Source organism: Melopsittacus undulatus, chromosome 6, assembly GCF_012275295.1.
Source record: "Melopsittacus undulatus isolate bMelUnd1 chromosome 6, bMelUnd1.mat.Z, whole genome shotgun sequence".
NCBI classification, from domain to species: domain Eukaryota; kingdom Metazoa; phylum Chordata; class Aves; order Psittaciformes; family Psittaculidae; genus Melopsittacus; species Melopsittacus undulatus.
Genome location: NC_047532.1, coordinates 44,429,943 through 44,445,058, shown reverse-complemented (window position 1 = coordinate 44,445,058; position 15,116 = coordinate 44,429,943). Strand labels below are relative to the sequence as shown.

The window sequence follows — 15,116 nt, the reverse complement described above, 5'->3', positions numbered from 1 at the left end:
CTTAAAATGCTTTAGGTGTTACTAATAGACTAATTGCATTGCAGACTGATCCTTAAAATGGGACAGGTTGTGCTGTAATCTGTGTTTGTGACACAGGGAATCTGATGATGGATATCTTTGTGTTACAGTTAGTGGTTAAGCAAATGATATCAGTACTCTTGAAACTGACAGAAACTATGTGTGATGGGGAGTTCTCAGGAATTCCACAGAAATAAAAATTAGTTGAGGCCAACAACAGCCTACAAGATATTACTGAATTAGTTTACAGAGTAAAGTACGAAGGAGAATATATAGCAAAACATACACCTGCACATTAAAAGGTCATTCTGAGGCAACAGACTGTTAAATGCTTTAATGTAGCCTCACAAAAAGCTATTAAAAAGAATCTAATTAAATGCTTCCCTAGCTGTTCAGCTGGCAGTCTTACATTATTTTTTTTCTTTAAAATAGAAACTTGGCCCAGGTAGTTGAAATGGCAAGGAAAGGATTCTTCAGGATCTTATAAAGCAGTTATTTTCATCTGCATATGAAAAGAGTTGAATTTTCATCATAGCTAAAATGAAGTGTTGAGAAAGCTAGAGTGATTGAAATAAATTGCAGCCCATCTCAGAAAGTACTTTCTTAAGCGGAGAATAGATACAGTTCACAAATTTATTCTTTAGGCTTTGGATATTCCTGTAATATTCTTCAACTGGGAAATCTGCAAGTGGCAAGATTAGCCAGAAAACTGATGAAGAAAAGGAAGCAAATCTCAGGTTCTTTGTGGCCTAGTTCGAAAGGAATTAATTAACAATTCAGTAAATGAAGACACCAAACTTTATCCTCCACCCAGTATTCACTTTAGAGCTTTGGGAATGGTTTTAACATGTCAAACTTTGAGATTAATGTAGATCTGTGAGGTAATTCTTCCATAAGAAGGTTTAAAGATGCCTATGCTATTGGGGAATTTTTTAAGAATAAAGAGGTAAGTAAATCAGCTTTTTACACAAGAGGGTGATTGGGTGTTTGCAGACTTTGATAACTTTTCTGTCATTCTAGAAACCGGATTATTTGATTTTTGCATCATCCCTTTGCTATACACGAGGGAAGCACAGATAGCCTAAAGCCTTCGTGATTTCCAAGTGTCAGTGCCATACCAATTATGCTTTAATGTAATCTTTCTAATAACTAACTGTTTTACCAAACATTAGTACTTCTGAATTCTGGATTCAGGTCTATCCTGTACCTATATTCTGTTAAAATTATTTTTATCATCCACCATCCTATTGGTAACAAGTTAAATAAAAAAACAAGAAAGTGCAAAAAACTTCCAACTGAGAAATGTGTCAGATGGAAAAAAAAAGCAATTTTGATATTTTTTTACTCCACAGTTCCTTGATGTAGAGATGAAATTGCAGATGCAGCACTGTTTTGTGAGCTTACGCAAAAGAAATTTTGAGCTGTCCTTCTCAGCATCATTTTATTTACACCACCATGCCACAAGAGCCATCTGCTGTATACTATACTGTTAGAAGCATGAGACATATTACAGCTGAGTTATGAGACAATAGTAGGAAGAAGATGGGATTAATTTATTCTATACTAGGAAAACATAGTCCAGAATCATCAGCTTTGTGGTTCCCATGAATACCAATTAGAATACTTTCTGTATCTATGGTATTCCTGCGTCACTATTTCAACATCCCTTTTGGATGTGCCTAAAATTTCCCAAAGCACACATTAAATGGGGACATAGGAGCTTAAGTATTCAGATGTGTTTACCTGGTAGTCTCAAATCACAATGGGAACCTTTGCCTTGATATACATTCTATCTCTAAACTTCACTAAAAAGGCATATTTAAAATTTTGTTTTGAGAAGATATCCGCTAAGGAAATCTTATGTTAGCACATAAATTTAACCTACTATGTCTTTCACATTGAAGAGTATGTTGATGCAGTAATTCAAAGAAAGAACAACCATAGAACCTTCCTTTCCTCTGCATTCATCAGGAAGGAACACTGCAAATTAATTTTTGGCAGTACAGGACAGGCAAAATTCTACTGTAAATGTTATAAAAATAGGTAAATTTAGAAATCAGCTAGCAATATTCAGAAAGTACACCACCTCACACAACCACCTTTCTTTGTATCATAGGAAGAAAACAGCCTGGAAATATTTTGCTTCACATTGTTTAACTGCTTCAGCATGTTTTTAAATACTAATAATAAAAATAGCGTCTCTGACAAAATGCAGAATTTTCTGCTTGGAAGTAGTGAGATGGTATGAACATTTTTCCTGCTTGTCATTCCACTTAACTGCTATGTTAAATGTGTTCAACTGGTCTGAAAACTTTCAGTATGTTCAAAATAATCCCTCAGGGATCGGTATTGGGACCGGTCTTGTTCAACATCTTAGTTGACAGGACAAGGGGTAAGGGGTTAAAATTTAAACAGGGGAAGTTTAGATTGGATATAAGAAATTCTTTACTGTTAGGGTGGTGAGGTACTGGAATGAGTTGCCCAAGCAAGTTGTGAGTGCTCCATCCCTGGCAGCGTTCAAGGCCAGGTTGGATGAAGCCTTGGGTGACATGTTTGGTTTAGTGTGAGGTGTCCCTGCCCATAGCAGGGGGGTTGGAACTAGATGATCTTAAGGTCCTTTCCAACCCTAACTATTCTATGATTCTATGAGTCTAATTTGCCAGCATTAAGGTAGCAGAAACATTGAAATGAGATAACTGGCACCAGTCAAATAGCAAATAGAATTAAAATTAGATCTAGGGGTCTTGATCCAAAGCCAGATTTTCTGACACACTCATTCATTTAACCCTCGTGCCACTGAAGTCACTGAATAAATTACTACTAAGGACAGCTGAAACAGACATATCCCTTTAAACAAAGCCTGTGTGATATTTACAGTCCTCTTCCTCAAGGAAATTAAACAGCTCTGATATTGACACTACTATTGGCCACTGCAATATTATAGCATTTTACCAGGTCCCGTAATTGGACATGATCCAGTTGCTCAGTGCAGCTCTGCCATACCGGTTTTGGAAACCCCACATTCTCAGTGTACTTAGAAAACTATAGCTGGGACATAAGCAAGCAAAGCTTCGCTTATATTTGCAAATTAGTGGCTGGGTCCTGGTCTGTGTCCAAGTGGCATATGATGCACTGAGACACATTCTAGTAAATCATGTCTTCTCCCCATTATATTTTCTCTCCCCCTTTCGCTCACTATAGATAGACATTAAGTATGGCTACTTGAATTCATAGTAATTTGTTAGCTTTTTAAGTGGAGCATGCACATAGTGAACTTTTCTGTAAATTATAAAAATGTAATTAAGCAGCTAAATCTGAATTTAAGACTTGAAACCACTTTCATGCTTGCTTACAATCTGCAGAAATGTGTTTTCCAAATGCCGCTGCTGTATCAGATATGTTTTAATGTAATCTTGCTAATAATTAGCTGTGTTTTACCCAAAACTGGTACTTTTGAATTTCTTCAAAATGAAAGCAGGGGGATTTAGGTCCATCCTGTACCTATATGAATCAAACCACTGATTCATAAGGGATTATTGTGGGGAAAAATACAAGCAAAAAGTCTAATATAAACATTATATATATACTTATAGAAATATCATTAATCCTGTAAGACACAGAAGGCATTACTAATTATTTTTCAGTAGTGTTACTAACATTAATCTGTAGGAAAGGGAAAATTCCAGTCCTTTACCTCCTCCTGAATCTCAAAATTACTGCCAGTAAAAACATGGTCAAGTAATTTCTTATTCAGGGCAGTGCAGATTTGCACTGAATGCAAAACAGTTGATAGAGACATCTGTTGAACAAGGTAGTTTAATGGACTCAGGTGCCTCTGGTCATGGCTGATATGAGTAAAAGAGGGAGTGATCTGATTCATTATCCTATCCTTTTCAAACCCTAAATGGACATTTCTGCACAATTCCTCAACTATTTCTAAGACACTATTTCCTTCAAATTTGGAATAAAAGCAAATTTTGAAACCTTGGAAGTTGTCATTTAACAGAGTTGTCAAGTTCTGTTCACTCTAACAACAAAGAGTGAAATTTCCTCTGTAGGAGTGAATGATTCACATTTGTTTCCTAATCCACAGAAGAACATAGCAGGTACTTTCACAGATCCAGTAATTGCCGAATTCAGATATTTCTGAGTCTCCTGGAGCAAAGTGCTGGATATCAGGAGGCACATTATGACATTTTGGTAGTAATAGTGTGTACTTTCCTTTTTCCAAGTACCTAAGGAGGGTTGTAACAAGCAATGCAATCACAGACTAAGCTCTGTTTTCTGCAAATCATGACTGGCTATGGAGCAGTGGCAAAGTGATAAGTTTTGTAAAGAAGATGCAGACAAAAATATCTGCGCCGATTTATACGACCTTCAATTTATTTTGATTAGCAACTCACTCTCAAATAGTTCTGACTGAACCTCAATAGAATTATTTGTACTGCTCTCTCTAACATAAGTAAGTTGAGAAACTGTGCCCTGCATAGTGTCAGTTCACTGAAGTTCTGGCCATGACCTTCTAGGAACTGAAGAACATTGCAAAGGTTCATAGTGCTGAACATACATTCTGCTATAGAACTGTTTTTCAGGGATTCTGACTGATGTGTGGAGGCTAAAAACACAGCACCTTAACTTGGGATTCTCCCCCTTTTGTTTTTTTTTTTTTTTTTTTAAATCCCAGTTCTATTTCTTGGTATCATTTTCTAGGAGCTGTCGTAGTTCCCTTATTCCTAAATCTCATTCTGTCATTTCTGTTTCTCTTGTATATGCATTTTCCCTCATCTTTGAGAGTAATGTTAATCTTACGGTAAACTTTAGGTCCTCTTATAGACTCCTCTCACCAGAATAGTATATGAGGTAATATTAAGATTTCTCCATGTCAAAAAACCCCATTTGCATTAATTCTCTTGTGCAAACACCCTCTGTTTCAGCTTTAACATTACCCTTTTACATAATTGAAAATGAAGCTTAATGTACCAAAATGGGATGCTTGTTCTCTTTTAAATTATTTTACCCATTGTTATTCTTTAACATAAATAAATGATTAGTTAATTTTTTTTTGGGGGGGGGGGGGTGGAGGGAAAAGTAGCATTCATTTCCTTTACATTTTATGTAATAACTTGCTGTTAGCGTCAGTAAGGTGCAGTGTAAACTGCTGCAAATCCTGTTTCAAACAGCACATACACTGTCTCTGAGATAAAGAGTTTCTGCTGATGAAATGCATTCCAATACAAAAGAGGAAGTTTAACTATGGAATTCCAAATACGAGCTGTAGTATTTCAGTCAGTATGATTAGTAATAGAATTAATATTGCTCAGCAGAATTGCCAGACTCTGACCACTGGTAGAAAAAAATTAAAAGCTTACCATTTTATTTTAAAGTTTTCTTGTTCATTTCTTCCCTTTTTTTTTTTCCTCTTTTTCTTCTAGTCAGACACAGAGTTTTGGGATAAAATGCAAGCAGAATGGGAAGAAATGGCTCGCAGAAACTGGATTTCAGAGAACCAGGAAGCACCAGGACAAGTCACCATCTCAACCATTGAGAAGGTAACACAAATGTTTTTAATATCCTTCCTGTGAAACTTGGAGATGAGTCTCAGCTATTCAAGGCAACCCAAGAAAACTCTTTGGACACAGAAGCTAATTTTGCCCAACAGAACTCATTCTCCTTGACTGTCTGGGAGTGGGCTAGATTAAAAAAACCTTATCATAGTGAGAACAAATTTAGACTTGTACACTGCCAGAATTCAGCTGGAAGAATCACAAAGCAAACTGCTAGATTATAGGCACTTTTGAAGATGGGCACTTAAGGAAAAGCACCAAATAAGAAAACCTCAATTGGCACATTCAAACACTGTTGAGTACAGAAATTATGAGATTCTGCCTCTCTTCTTCATTCCCTCCATCATATGTTTTAATTTAGAATCATAGAATAGTTAGGGTTGAAAAGGACCTTAAGATCATCGAGTTCCAACCCCCCTGCCATGGGCAGGGACACCTCACACTAAACCATGTCACCCAAGGTTTCATCCAACCTGGCCTTGAACACTGCCAGGGATGGAGCATTCACAACCTCCCTGGGCAACCCATTCCACTGCCTCACCACCCTTACAGTAAAGAATTTCTTCCTTATATCTAATCTAAACCTCTGCTGTTTAAGTTTCAACCCATTACCCCTTGTCCTGTCACTACACTCCCTAATGAACAGTCCGTCCCCAGCATCCCTGTAGGCCCCCTTCAGATACTGGAAGGTTGCTATGAGGTCTCCATGCAGCCTTCTCTTCTCCAGGCTGAACAGCCCCAACTTTCTCAACCTGTCTTCATATGGGAGGTGCTCCAGTCCCCTGATCATCCTCGTGGCCCTCCTCTGGAGTTGTTCCAACAGTTCCATGGCCTTTTTATGTTGAGGACACCAGAACTGCACACAATACTCCATGTAAGGTCTCACAAGAACAGAGGGGCAGGATCACCTCCTTTGACCTGCTGGTCACACTCCTTTTGATGAAGCCCAGGATACAGTTGGCTTTCTGGGCTGCAAAAGCACACTGTAGCTGGCTCATGTTCATTTTCTCATCGACCAGCACCCCCAAGTCCTTCTCCTCAGGGCTGCTCTGAATCTCCTCTGCCCAACCTGTAGCTGTGCCTGGGATTGCTCCAACCCAGGTGTAGGACCTTGCACTTGTCATGGCTGAACTTCATGAGGTTGGCATTGACCCACCTCTCAAGCACGTCCAGGTCCCTCTCATCATATCCCTCCAGCGTATCAACCGAACCACACAGCTTGATGTCATCGGCAAACTTGCTGAGTGTGCACTCAATCCCATTGTCCATGTCACCGACAAAGATACTAAACAGGGCTGGTAACTTGATCGGTAATTTGATTTTTACTGTGTAGCTGATATTAGCATACACCACTTACACTGCAGCAGCAAGGCAAAACTTAAAGAAATACTAAAACTCAGGTGTTTCCAACACTCTTCTGTATCTTCAAGGTTAACTGAAGATTTCAGAGTATGAACTGAACAGAATCAGGTTACAAGCACTGCAGGGAGTCCACTGCTTGGTGCATGCTTTTCACCACCAATCTGGGTCAGGCTCATGCTAGGTTCAGTTCTGGTTATTGCAGGCAGTGGGAGTTCATGTCATTATCTTTGATGAGCGCAGGAGAGCCCAACATGAGTACCCGTAAGTATTGCTACAGAGCTAAAGTAAAAATGAAGAGAGCAGAAACATAAATGTCCAGTGATGCTAGGGTTTTACACTTTTTGTCAGTGACATTTCAAGGATGGGGGTTCATATTATTTTCATAGAACGAAGCATATTTACATTCAGTTGGGAAATTGTGAGTCATTTAATTTTACAGAGATGCCATTCCTTGCTACTGTGCTTCATCATGGGTCCATTATCTCTCTTCTCCAGGGTTATTATTTTCATACTGAGAATCCCTTCAAAGACTGGCCTGGTGCTTTTGAGGAAGGACTGAAAAAAATGAAAGAAGGTGACCTGCCGGTTACAATCTTATACCTGGAAGCTGCTATTCTACAAGAACCCAATGATGCAGAGGTATTCACCCATGTGCCTTTCATTGATAAAGGAAAAGGGGACTCCCTTTAGCGTGCAATGATAGAGAGATTTCAGGGCCCAAACCTTTGCTGGTCATGACTGACTGAAACAGGCTGAATGCTAACAGTGGTTGTGAAATAGTGTATGACTTGAAAGGTGAGCTCTTCAAAAGATGAGAATCTATTTTTGAAATTATATCGTTTCCAAGTTGTCATTTAAAAGCATTCAAAAGATACAATATTCCAAACCTTTCCTTCTTTTCTTGATGCTTTCAATCTTTTAAACACTGCTATTGAAAAGATGAACATTTTTTATTTAACAAGAATGCTGACAAATCCTTAAAAGTTACATTAATTTCTGAAATATTGATGTTTTCAAAAAATATGTAAAGTCTGTTTTCTGTGAAACACAAAAAATATTTACAGCATATCTAGGTCTCTTTGAATCTATTGCTACATTACATTAACCACCAGTGTTATGAAAAGCAGAGAGAATCCCCATTCTTTTAAATCTATACAACTTCATAATTGTTCTTCCCTGTTTTCCATAAAATTCTAGCAATATGTAAAACATACAGTAATTCAAATTTAAGGAATCATCATGTGATCACTGACAGAATGCCTTTGCACTCATTCATTATAAATATTATCAGTTCCAAAGATACTCAAAACTGCACTGATTTGTGCTGTTAGTATGCACACTGTGGAAACATCTGTAGCTAGTGCTGGACAGATCCGCTATTTTTATTCACCCTGCTGCTTAACAGTGATATTAGTTGTAAATCTGCTTGCAGTTGGATATATATAACAAAATATCACCATGATGATTATTTTTGCAGGCCTGGCAGTTCCTGGGTGTAACACAGGCCGAGAATGAAAATGAGCCGGCAGCCATTGTCGCCCTCCAAAGGTAGATGAAGATAATTGCTAAATAAGGGGTCTGATGAGTATTAGGTAACGCAGACCTATATATATTTAACATTATACCTACCTTGTAATATGAAGTATTTATTTAACCAAGTAAAGCACTGACATACATATGCAAATATTCCCAGTGACTTCAGAGGGATGACTAGCGATTAATATTGCTGGTTTATTAAATAAGTGCAATATTTAATTTAGTAATTTAAGTAGTTGCACAAAAAGAAAAGTTACATGACAATTATAATTAACATGAATTAGGCCTAATACAAATGAATTACCCTTTTTATATTCTAGCCACTTGGAATTTTTTGTGTAGTCTGTGCTTTAATTAAGAAGTTTTTTAATTGGAACGAGCTCACTTCAGCTGCTGAATACTAAACCGACATTTTTAGGCTGATAGAGATGCAAAGATCACAGTATGCTTGTATGTAAAATGTCATTTCCAAAATATCAGCATTATTATTATCTTTCCATAGTAGCTACCATCTCCATATTCAATTGCATTAGCAATGCTAACCATCAAGCCATTTCACCTAAGGATACTCTAACTTATTAATATGTAACTTACTAGCTTGCCTGGGTAAAAATCCAAGGGGTTGCCTGATTTCAGGCTTGCTCAACCCCACCATTCTGAAAGAAGCAAGAGTGATGTTCACAAAATAGATGAGATTCTGGTTTCGGTTAATGGTATATAACCATAGAAAGACCACCTGAGTTGATTGTCTCCGGCTTTATAAAAGAAAAACCGGGAATTCAGCATAACTGAAAAGATTCATATGGATGGAAGAAATTTTTTCTTCAAAATACTTTTTTTATATAGCTGCAAACTACTTTAAACCACTTCTCTATTTACTAGACAGGTATTATAAAAATGAACCTACCTACATTTACTCATAACCAGAAGGATGGAAACAAAATTTGTATGCATACGTTAATATACATAAGTGTGTATGCACAGCAATGTGCATGCATACATGTGTGTATATGCCTACACATAATGCACTTACCACAGAAAAGTAAGACAAAGTCCATTCTTTAAATATATTATTGGGTAGATCTTATTTGTCTGAGTGTTTTTTTTTTATTTTTGACAGAGATTACTTTGAAAGAAATCAAGAATCATGTTTGTTTAAGAGAAATACCTCAATGTATTTTTATTTTCTGCCTTTTAGGTGCTTGGAACTACAGCCGAACAACCTAAAAGCTCTGATGGCCCTGGCTGTAAGTTATACTAACACTGGTCATCAACAAGAAGCCTATCAAGCTCTAAGAAACTGGATAAAGCAAAATCCAAAATACAAGTATATAGCTAAAAGCAAAAAAGGGTCCCCGGCACTTACCAGGAGAATGTCTAAGGCATCAGATGAAAGGTAAATGCAGTGGAAATCTCAATGGTGGAAATTTTAACAACACTACTAGAAATGATGGTGGATGCTGTTTCCCCTTACTCTGCAGACATCCAGCCTGTTCCTTACAATGGAAGACTCAGTATCTCTACTGGCAGGAGTAAGGAACCAAGATAAGACAATTGGTCTAGCAACTGAAGGATGTATCTTACACCATTGGTGGAAGTTAAAAAACAAACAAACAAACAACAAAAAACAACCACCAAAACATTAACAAAGAAGCTAAAAACTCAATTCCCATCACTTTCTGTATCCTGCTCTACATGTGTGAGTTCTCCCTACTGTTAAACATATTTCCTATATCCCTATCATGCCACTAGAATCCAGGAATGACAGCCATTTTCCAGTGGGACATGGCTTCAGTTCACTGAAAATATTTAGAGGTAGCATCTACCTGTTTAAAAGCTATTTTGGATCTAACGAAAGAGATAGTGTAGTCATTTTATTTGACTTCAGCCTAGCACACTGTAATGGGAGCTGGCAGCCATTTAAAATAACAAACAAAATTATGAGTTGGCAGCCCTTCATCATGATTTCATGAGATTGATAAATAAATATTGCTGAATTGCAAGATGTATGATACAGTCATTACAAGCATAAACATAATTTATAGAACTAAATCACCAGGGCTATCTCACTGCTTGCCATTTTGAAGACAGGCCCTTATCCCTAACAAGCCTTGGGCTGACAAGACAGTTTAGTATAAGCAAAAATAAAACATAAAGTTCTGCTTAACTGATGTGTGCTGTTCTACTTTGGCTTCATTCCACTGATACTTGGTGGTGTCAGTGCAAAGGTTTTGTGAATCCTACAGTGGGTACAGAGGACTTAAATTTTGGCTTCTTCTGGGGTCTTGACTGGTCCCTTGATCTATTCCTCTTTATAATAACTACTATTTTTGCCACTAAAAAACTCTATCACATCTAAGAAACTCATCTAATTTTAACACTTTAATAAGCCTTCATGTTATCTCACTTGGGTTCACAGCTGCACTATGACTTGATTATATAGGGGAACTTTTTTATTCCTGCACCTGGACGTTAATATGTGCTGTGACAAAGCTTATTTTCAAATTATATCTTTTTTGAGAAATCCCACTATAAGGATTTATAAATTCATTTGGCTATGCAATCAATGCTGCAATATTTGTAAAGAATTGTAAAATTGAATATTGTTATTTTTCACCCTTATCTAGCTCATTACTTGAAGAAGTAAAGGATTTGTATCTGGAGGCTGCTCACCAGAATGGTGATATGATAGACCCTGACTTGCAGACAGGACTTGGAGTTCTTTTCCACCTGAATGGAGAATTTAACAGAGCAATAGATGCATTTAGTGCTGCTTTAACTGTTCGACCAGAGGTACATTTTATGCTTTTACATTTGTAAGAATTCAGCTTTTACAGGCCATTTTCTTTCTCCACTCTTGATTCAGGTAATATTGAGATATCACTTCAGCCATTAAAATTTTAGTATCTGAAATAGAAATGTTAATTACAAGACAGTCCCATTTAGAAGCAGATTTATATATGTCACATTTCTAGCTGTGTTCTGATTGTACTAGTTATATAAAGTTGCCTGTAATCAGGAGTGAGAACCTCATATTCTGTGTCAATTATGAGAAAATACGATACTGTTATTTTCTGCAGCCCTCTTCACCTTAGAAGCAAAAAAGAGCTATTATGTGCCTTTTTGACACCTACAATAGAAAACTCATTTTCTCATCAGGACTATACACTATGGAACCGTCTTGGAGCAACCTTGGCAAATGGGGATCGAAGCGAAGAAGCTGTCGAAGCCTATACGCGTGCTTTAGAAATTCAACCTGGCTTCATTAGGTCCAGATACAATTTAGGGATAAGCTGCATCAACCTAGGGGCATATAGGTAAGTTACAAAAACGTACAAACAAAAAAGTGAGGAATCTTAACTACAATGTGAAAATTCATTTTCTAGCTGGAGCTATCTAATTAAAAAAGAAATATCAGATTATAGCTCTGTAATCTCAGCTATTGTAAAAATTTGTAATTATTTTTACTAAAAATCAATAATACTTATAGCCACAAATTCTACATAACAGAACTATTAAATTTTTATTAAAAGAAAATAAATCCCTCATTCAGCAAGCTGCTTAAATATTTTGTTTAGCTCTAAATCCAAGTACTCTTCTTATAAACAATGGTATTGTTCCCACATTTAAACACAGTCCTGTGCTTAAGAGCTTTTCTAGAAGAAAATGTAAGAGCCTGTCAAAAGGAAGCTTCAGTTAAAATGCTTCAGGTAGTTAATCCCATCAAAACCACTTTCAGTACATTCTTCAGGAATGAGGGTGATTCCAGGGTACCTAATCCACCTGTCTTAAAGGGGATGACATGATGAAGGGGAGCTACACAGCAATGAAGACAATATCCCCAGATGTACCAATAGAGCGAGCTCTGTATTACTAGCCACCACATCCGTTTAAAGAAACTCGAGAAAGAGTAACACAAAGAGACTGATGAACTACATTGTAAAATAATGTACTTGAGTCCAGCATAGAACTTTCTAAGGTTTTACTCTAGCTGTTAAGCAAATTACATTGCTTCTTTCTTTTGTCTTCTTCCCTACAGAGAGGCTGTCAGCAACTTTCTCACTGCTCTCTGTTTGCAAAGAAAGAGCAGAAATCAACAACAGGTTCCCCATCCTGCTCTATCAGGCAATATTTGGGCAGCACTTCGAATTGCTCTATCTATGATGGACCAGCCAGAACTATTTCAAGCTGCCAATGTGGGTGATCTAGACATTCTGTTAAGAGCTTTTAATCTAGAGCCATAATAAAAAGTATCCACAAATTGATTGTGTTAGGAAACAGAACTCTTTTATATCTCATCTCAACAAGACCACATTTTTCAAAAAATTATGGCTGTAGATCAGTAAGGAAGTTCCCTTGGACATTACTTAAAAAGGAAAAGTTCAAAAGCACAAAATATTGTACGCAAATTCAAACTCAAAGGATTGAAATGAGCTGTGGCTAATCTGACAAAGCCCTGAACTATATGAAGTAGCCATTTCTAAAGGATCTTCATCCCCTGCAAGCTCTATCTCTCAATATATACACAGCTATACAAAGAAAAATATATTAAAAACAAAGCTAGATAATCATTATTGCACAGTAGAATGGAAGCAATGCATCCAAGGAACCTGCTTACTAGCTCATCACACTATGCTGACATCACTTTGCCCTTCAACGTGGATTCCCTATCCTTTGGCTTCTTTGTTGAAAAGTCTTCTCAAGGTCCATTTTTAACATAGCTCTGAGAACAGATGCATGTAAAATGGATGTATTTTGGTTGAATATATTTATTAGCTGGCAATCAAGAAAATTTTTGCTTCCAAATGTAACTTTGATTAATTTGGGCCCAATCCCATAGGCTCATGGAGTTGTAAACCATGTGCAGCATTAAGAGAAACATTATACATAGAGGTCTATGGGATTAGGCCATGTACATACAGGAAAGCTAACTGTTGCCAGCAGAAGCACTAATTTGCACTAGAATTGTTGCTGTTCAAACCAGCTACCCCTGATCTTGCATAGAGCACGTCTGCTTCAAAGGGGCTCATAGCAGGATCTGCAACTACGTACTTAATGCACTTTAATTTTTCTTTTTGTAAGATAGTGCTATGCTTTTAGTTACTAACAACAGAATGTACAGGATAGCCTTGTTGGCATAGAGGACCAAATATAATTTCCTGAAATGTGATGAGAAGGTTTTCAATATTCTTGTGTTTAAAAAAATGCAAATACAGTATAAACTGCTATATCCATTAGAAAGATCATTCTGGTATCATCAGGTACTGCACACATACATGCATGTGCATGCACATACATGTTGTACGTGAATTATGACATTTCAGAACATATTAAGCCACAGATCTTCATTGCAAATAAAGAAAAACCTTCATAGGACTGCAGACCATGCTCAAGGGAAAATTCTCCCTGGAAAAGTTGGTCCGTATGCTTGTAGGACTGAGACTAAGATTTGATCCTGCTATTACAGCAAGTAGTAGCAAAAGTCTCAGTGATCTCCATGATAGCAGACTAAATCTTTCAATAACATCTGTATTCATAGCTGCCTAAAAATGTGTGTATATATATGTATATACACACACACACACTTATATACATATATATACACACTTACACACTTATATATACATGTATCATCTTAATTTTTCCTGACTTGATGAATGGGAAACAGTATTGGGAGATTGCATGATGAAGGGATTAATTCAGCTACAATCAAACACATTTAGCTCAAGGTGAAGGTGTCAATCAAAGTCAGGAATAGAAATTTTTAAGGTAATAATTTTCAGTTGCTGATATTTTTCCTATACAGTGAAAGATAAAAAACCTAATCAGATGGCTACTATGTTGCTCTGTGGTCAGAAATTCAACCTGCAGAGTAGGTACTGAAATCTGTTAAAGTGGGACAAATAGCATATTTCCTACAAACAGCATTAAAAGAAAAATCCAGCTCAAAAGATCACAGAGAAAGAAGCTCTGTGGAAATCAGACTGTTTCAACAGTATAAACCTACTGTTTCTTGCAGCTATTATTTTGAGCAACCACTTAAAGGAAAATTCCAGGTAAGACAGTGTAATCACTGCATCTAATCACCAACTATAGCTTGTTAAATAAAATAATCAATTTTCATTAAAAAATAAAAGGCTTACCTCACACTCTCTCCCACAGAATACAGACGCTGAAGCTGCTACTGGAATTCTTTAGTAGTGCTTTATTAATTCATTCTTTATACATGTATTCCTTTTTAGCTATCAAGCATTTCATAACTGATTTCTGCAACTTTCTCTAAGTATTTGTTACCAAGGACTAACTGGGAGTGTTGTTTTAGCTAAGTGGGCTGCTGTATGCATATCTTCTGATAACAGTTTGCTTCTTTGCTTTGATAGTGATGTGTGATAAGGCAGAGCAGAAGGTGCAACTGAATCTGGAAAGTGATAAGAAAGAAGGGAGGCATCTTTGAGAAGAGGTTCTAAGGCAAAAGCAATATGCTTACATTTTGCTTGATGCCTTGCCATCACACACATTCTTCCAGAATATCCTCTGTGCTGTGGTGTAGGACAATCAGTACTTATCCAGAGGAACTGGCTGCTCAAGAGCTTTATTTTTATACCTTTCAAATAAAATAAAACCACTTAACTGCTT

General features: G+C 37.0%; 1 protein-coding gene across 1 annotated transcript in view; it reads left to right on the top strand.

Moving 5' to 3' along the window:
- Positions 1–12,724, top strand: part of PEX5L (peroxisomal biogenesis factor 5 like) — a 39,394-nt gene extending 26,670 nt beyond the window's left edge. The window contains exons 7-13 of the mRNA XM_034063949.1: positions 5,451–5,567; positions 7,440–7,583; positions 8,422–8,492; positions 9,679–9,876; positions 11,108–11,273; positions 11,640–11,797; positions 12,520–12,724. Coding sequence (XP_033919840.1) covers positions 5,451–5,567; positions 7,440–7,583; positions 8,422–8,492; positions 9,679–9,876; positions 11,108–11,273; positions 11,640–11,797; positions 12,520–12,724 — 1,059 coding nt within the window. The remainder of the gene's footprint in view (positions 1–5,450; positions 5,568–7,439; positions 7,584–8,421; positions 8,493–9,678; positions 9,877–11,107; positions 11,274–11,639; positions 11,798–12,519) is intronic.
- Positions 12,725–15,116: the final 2,392 nt, after the last annotated feature.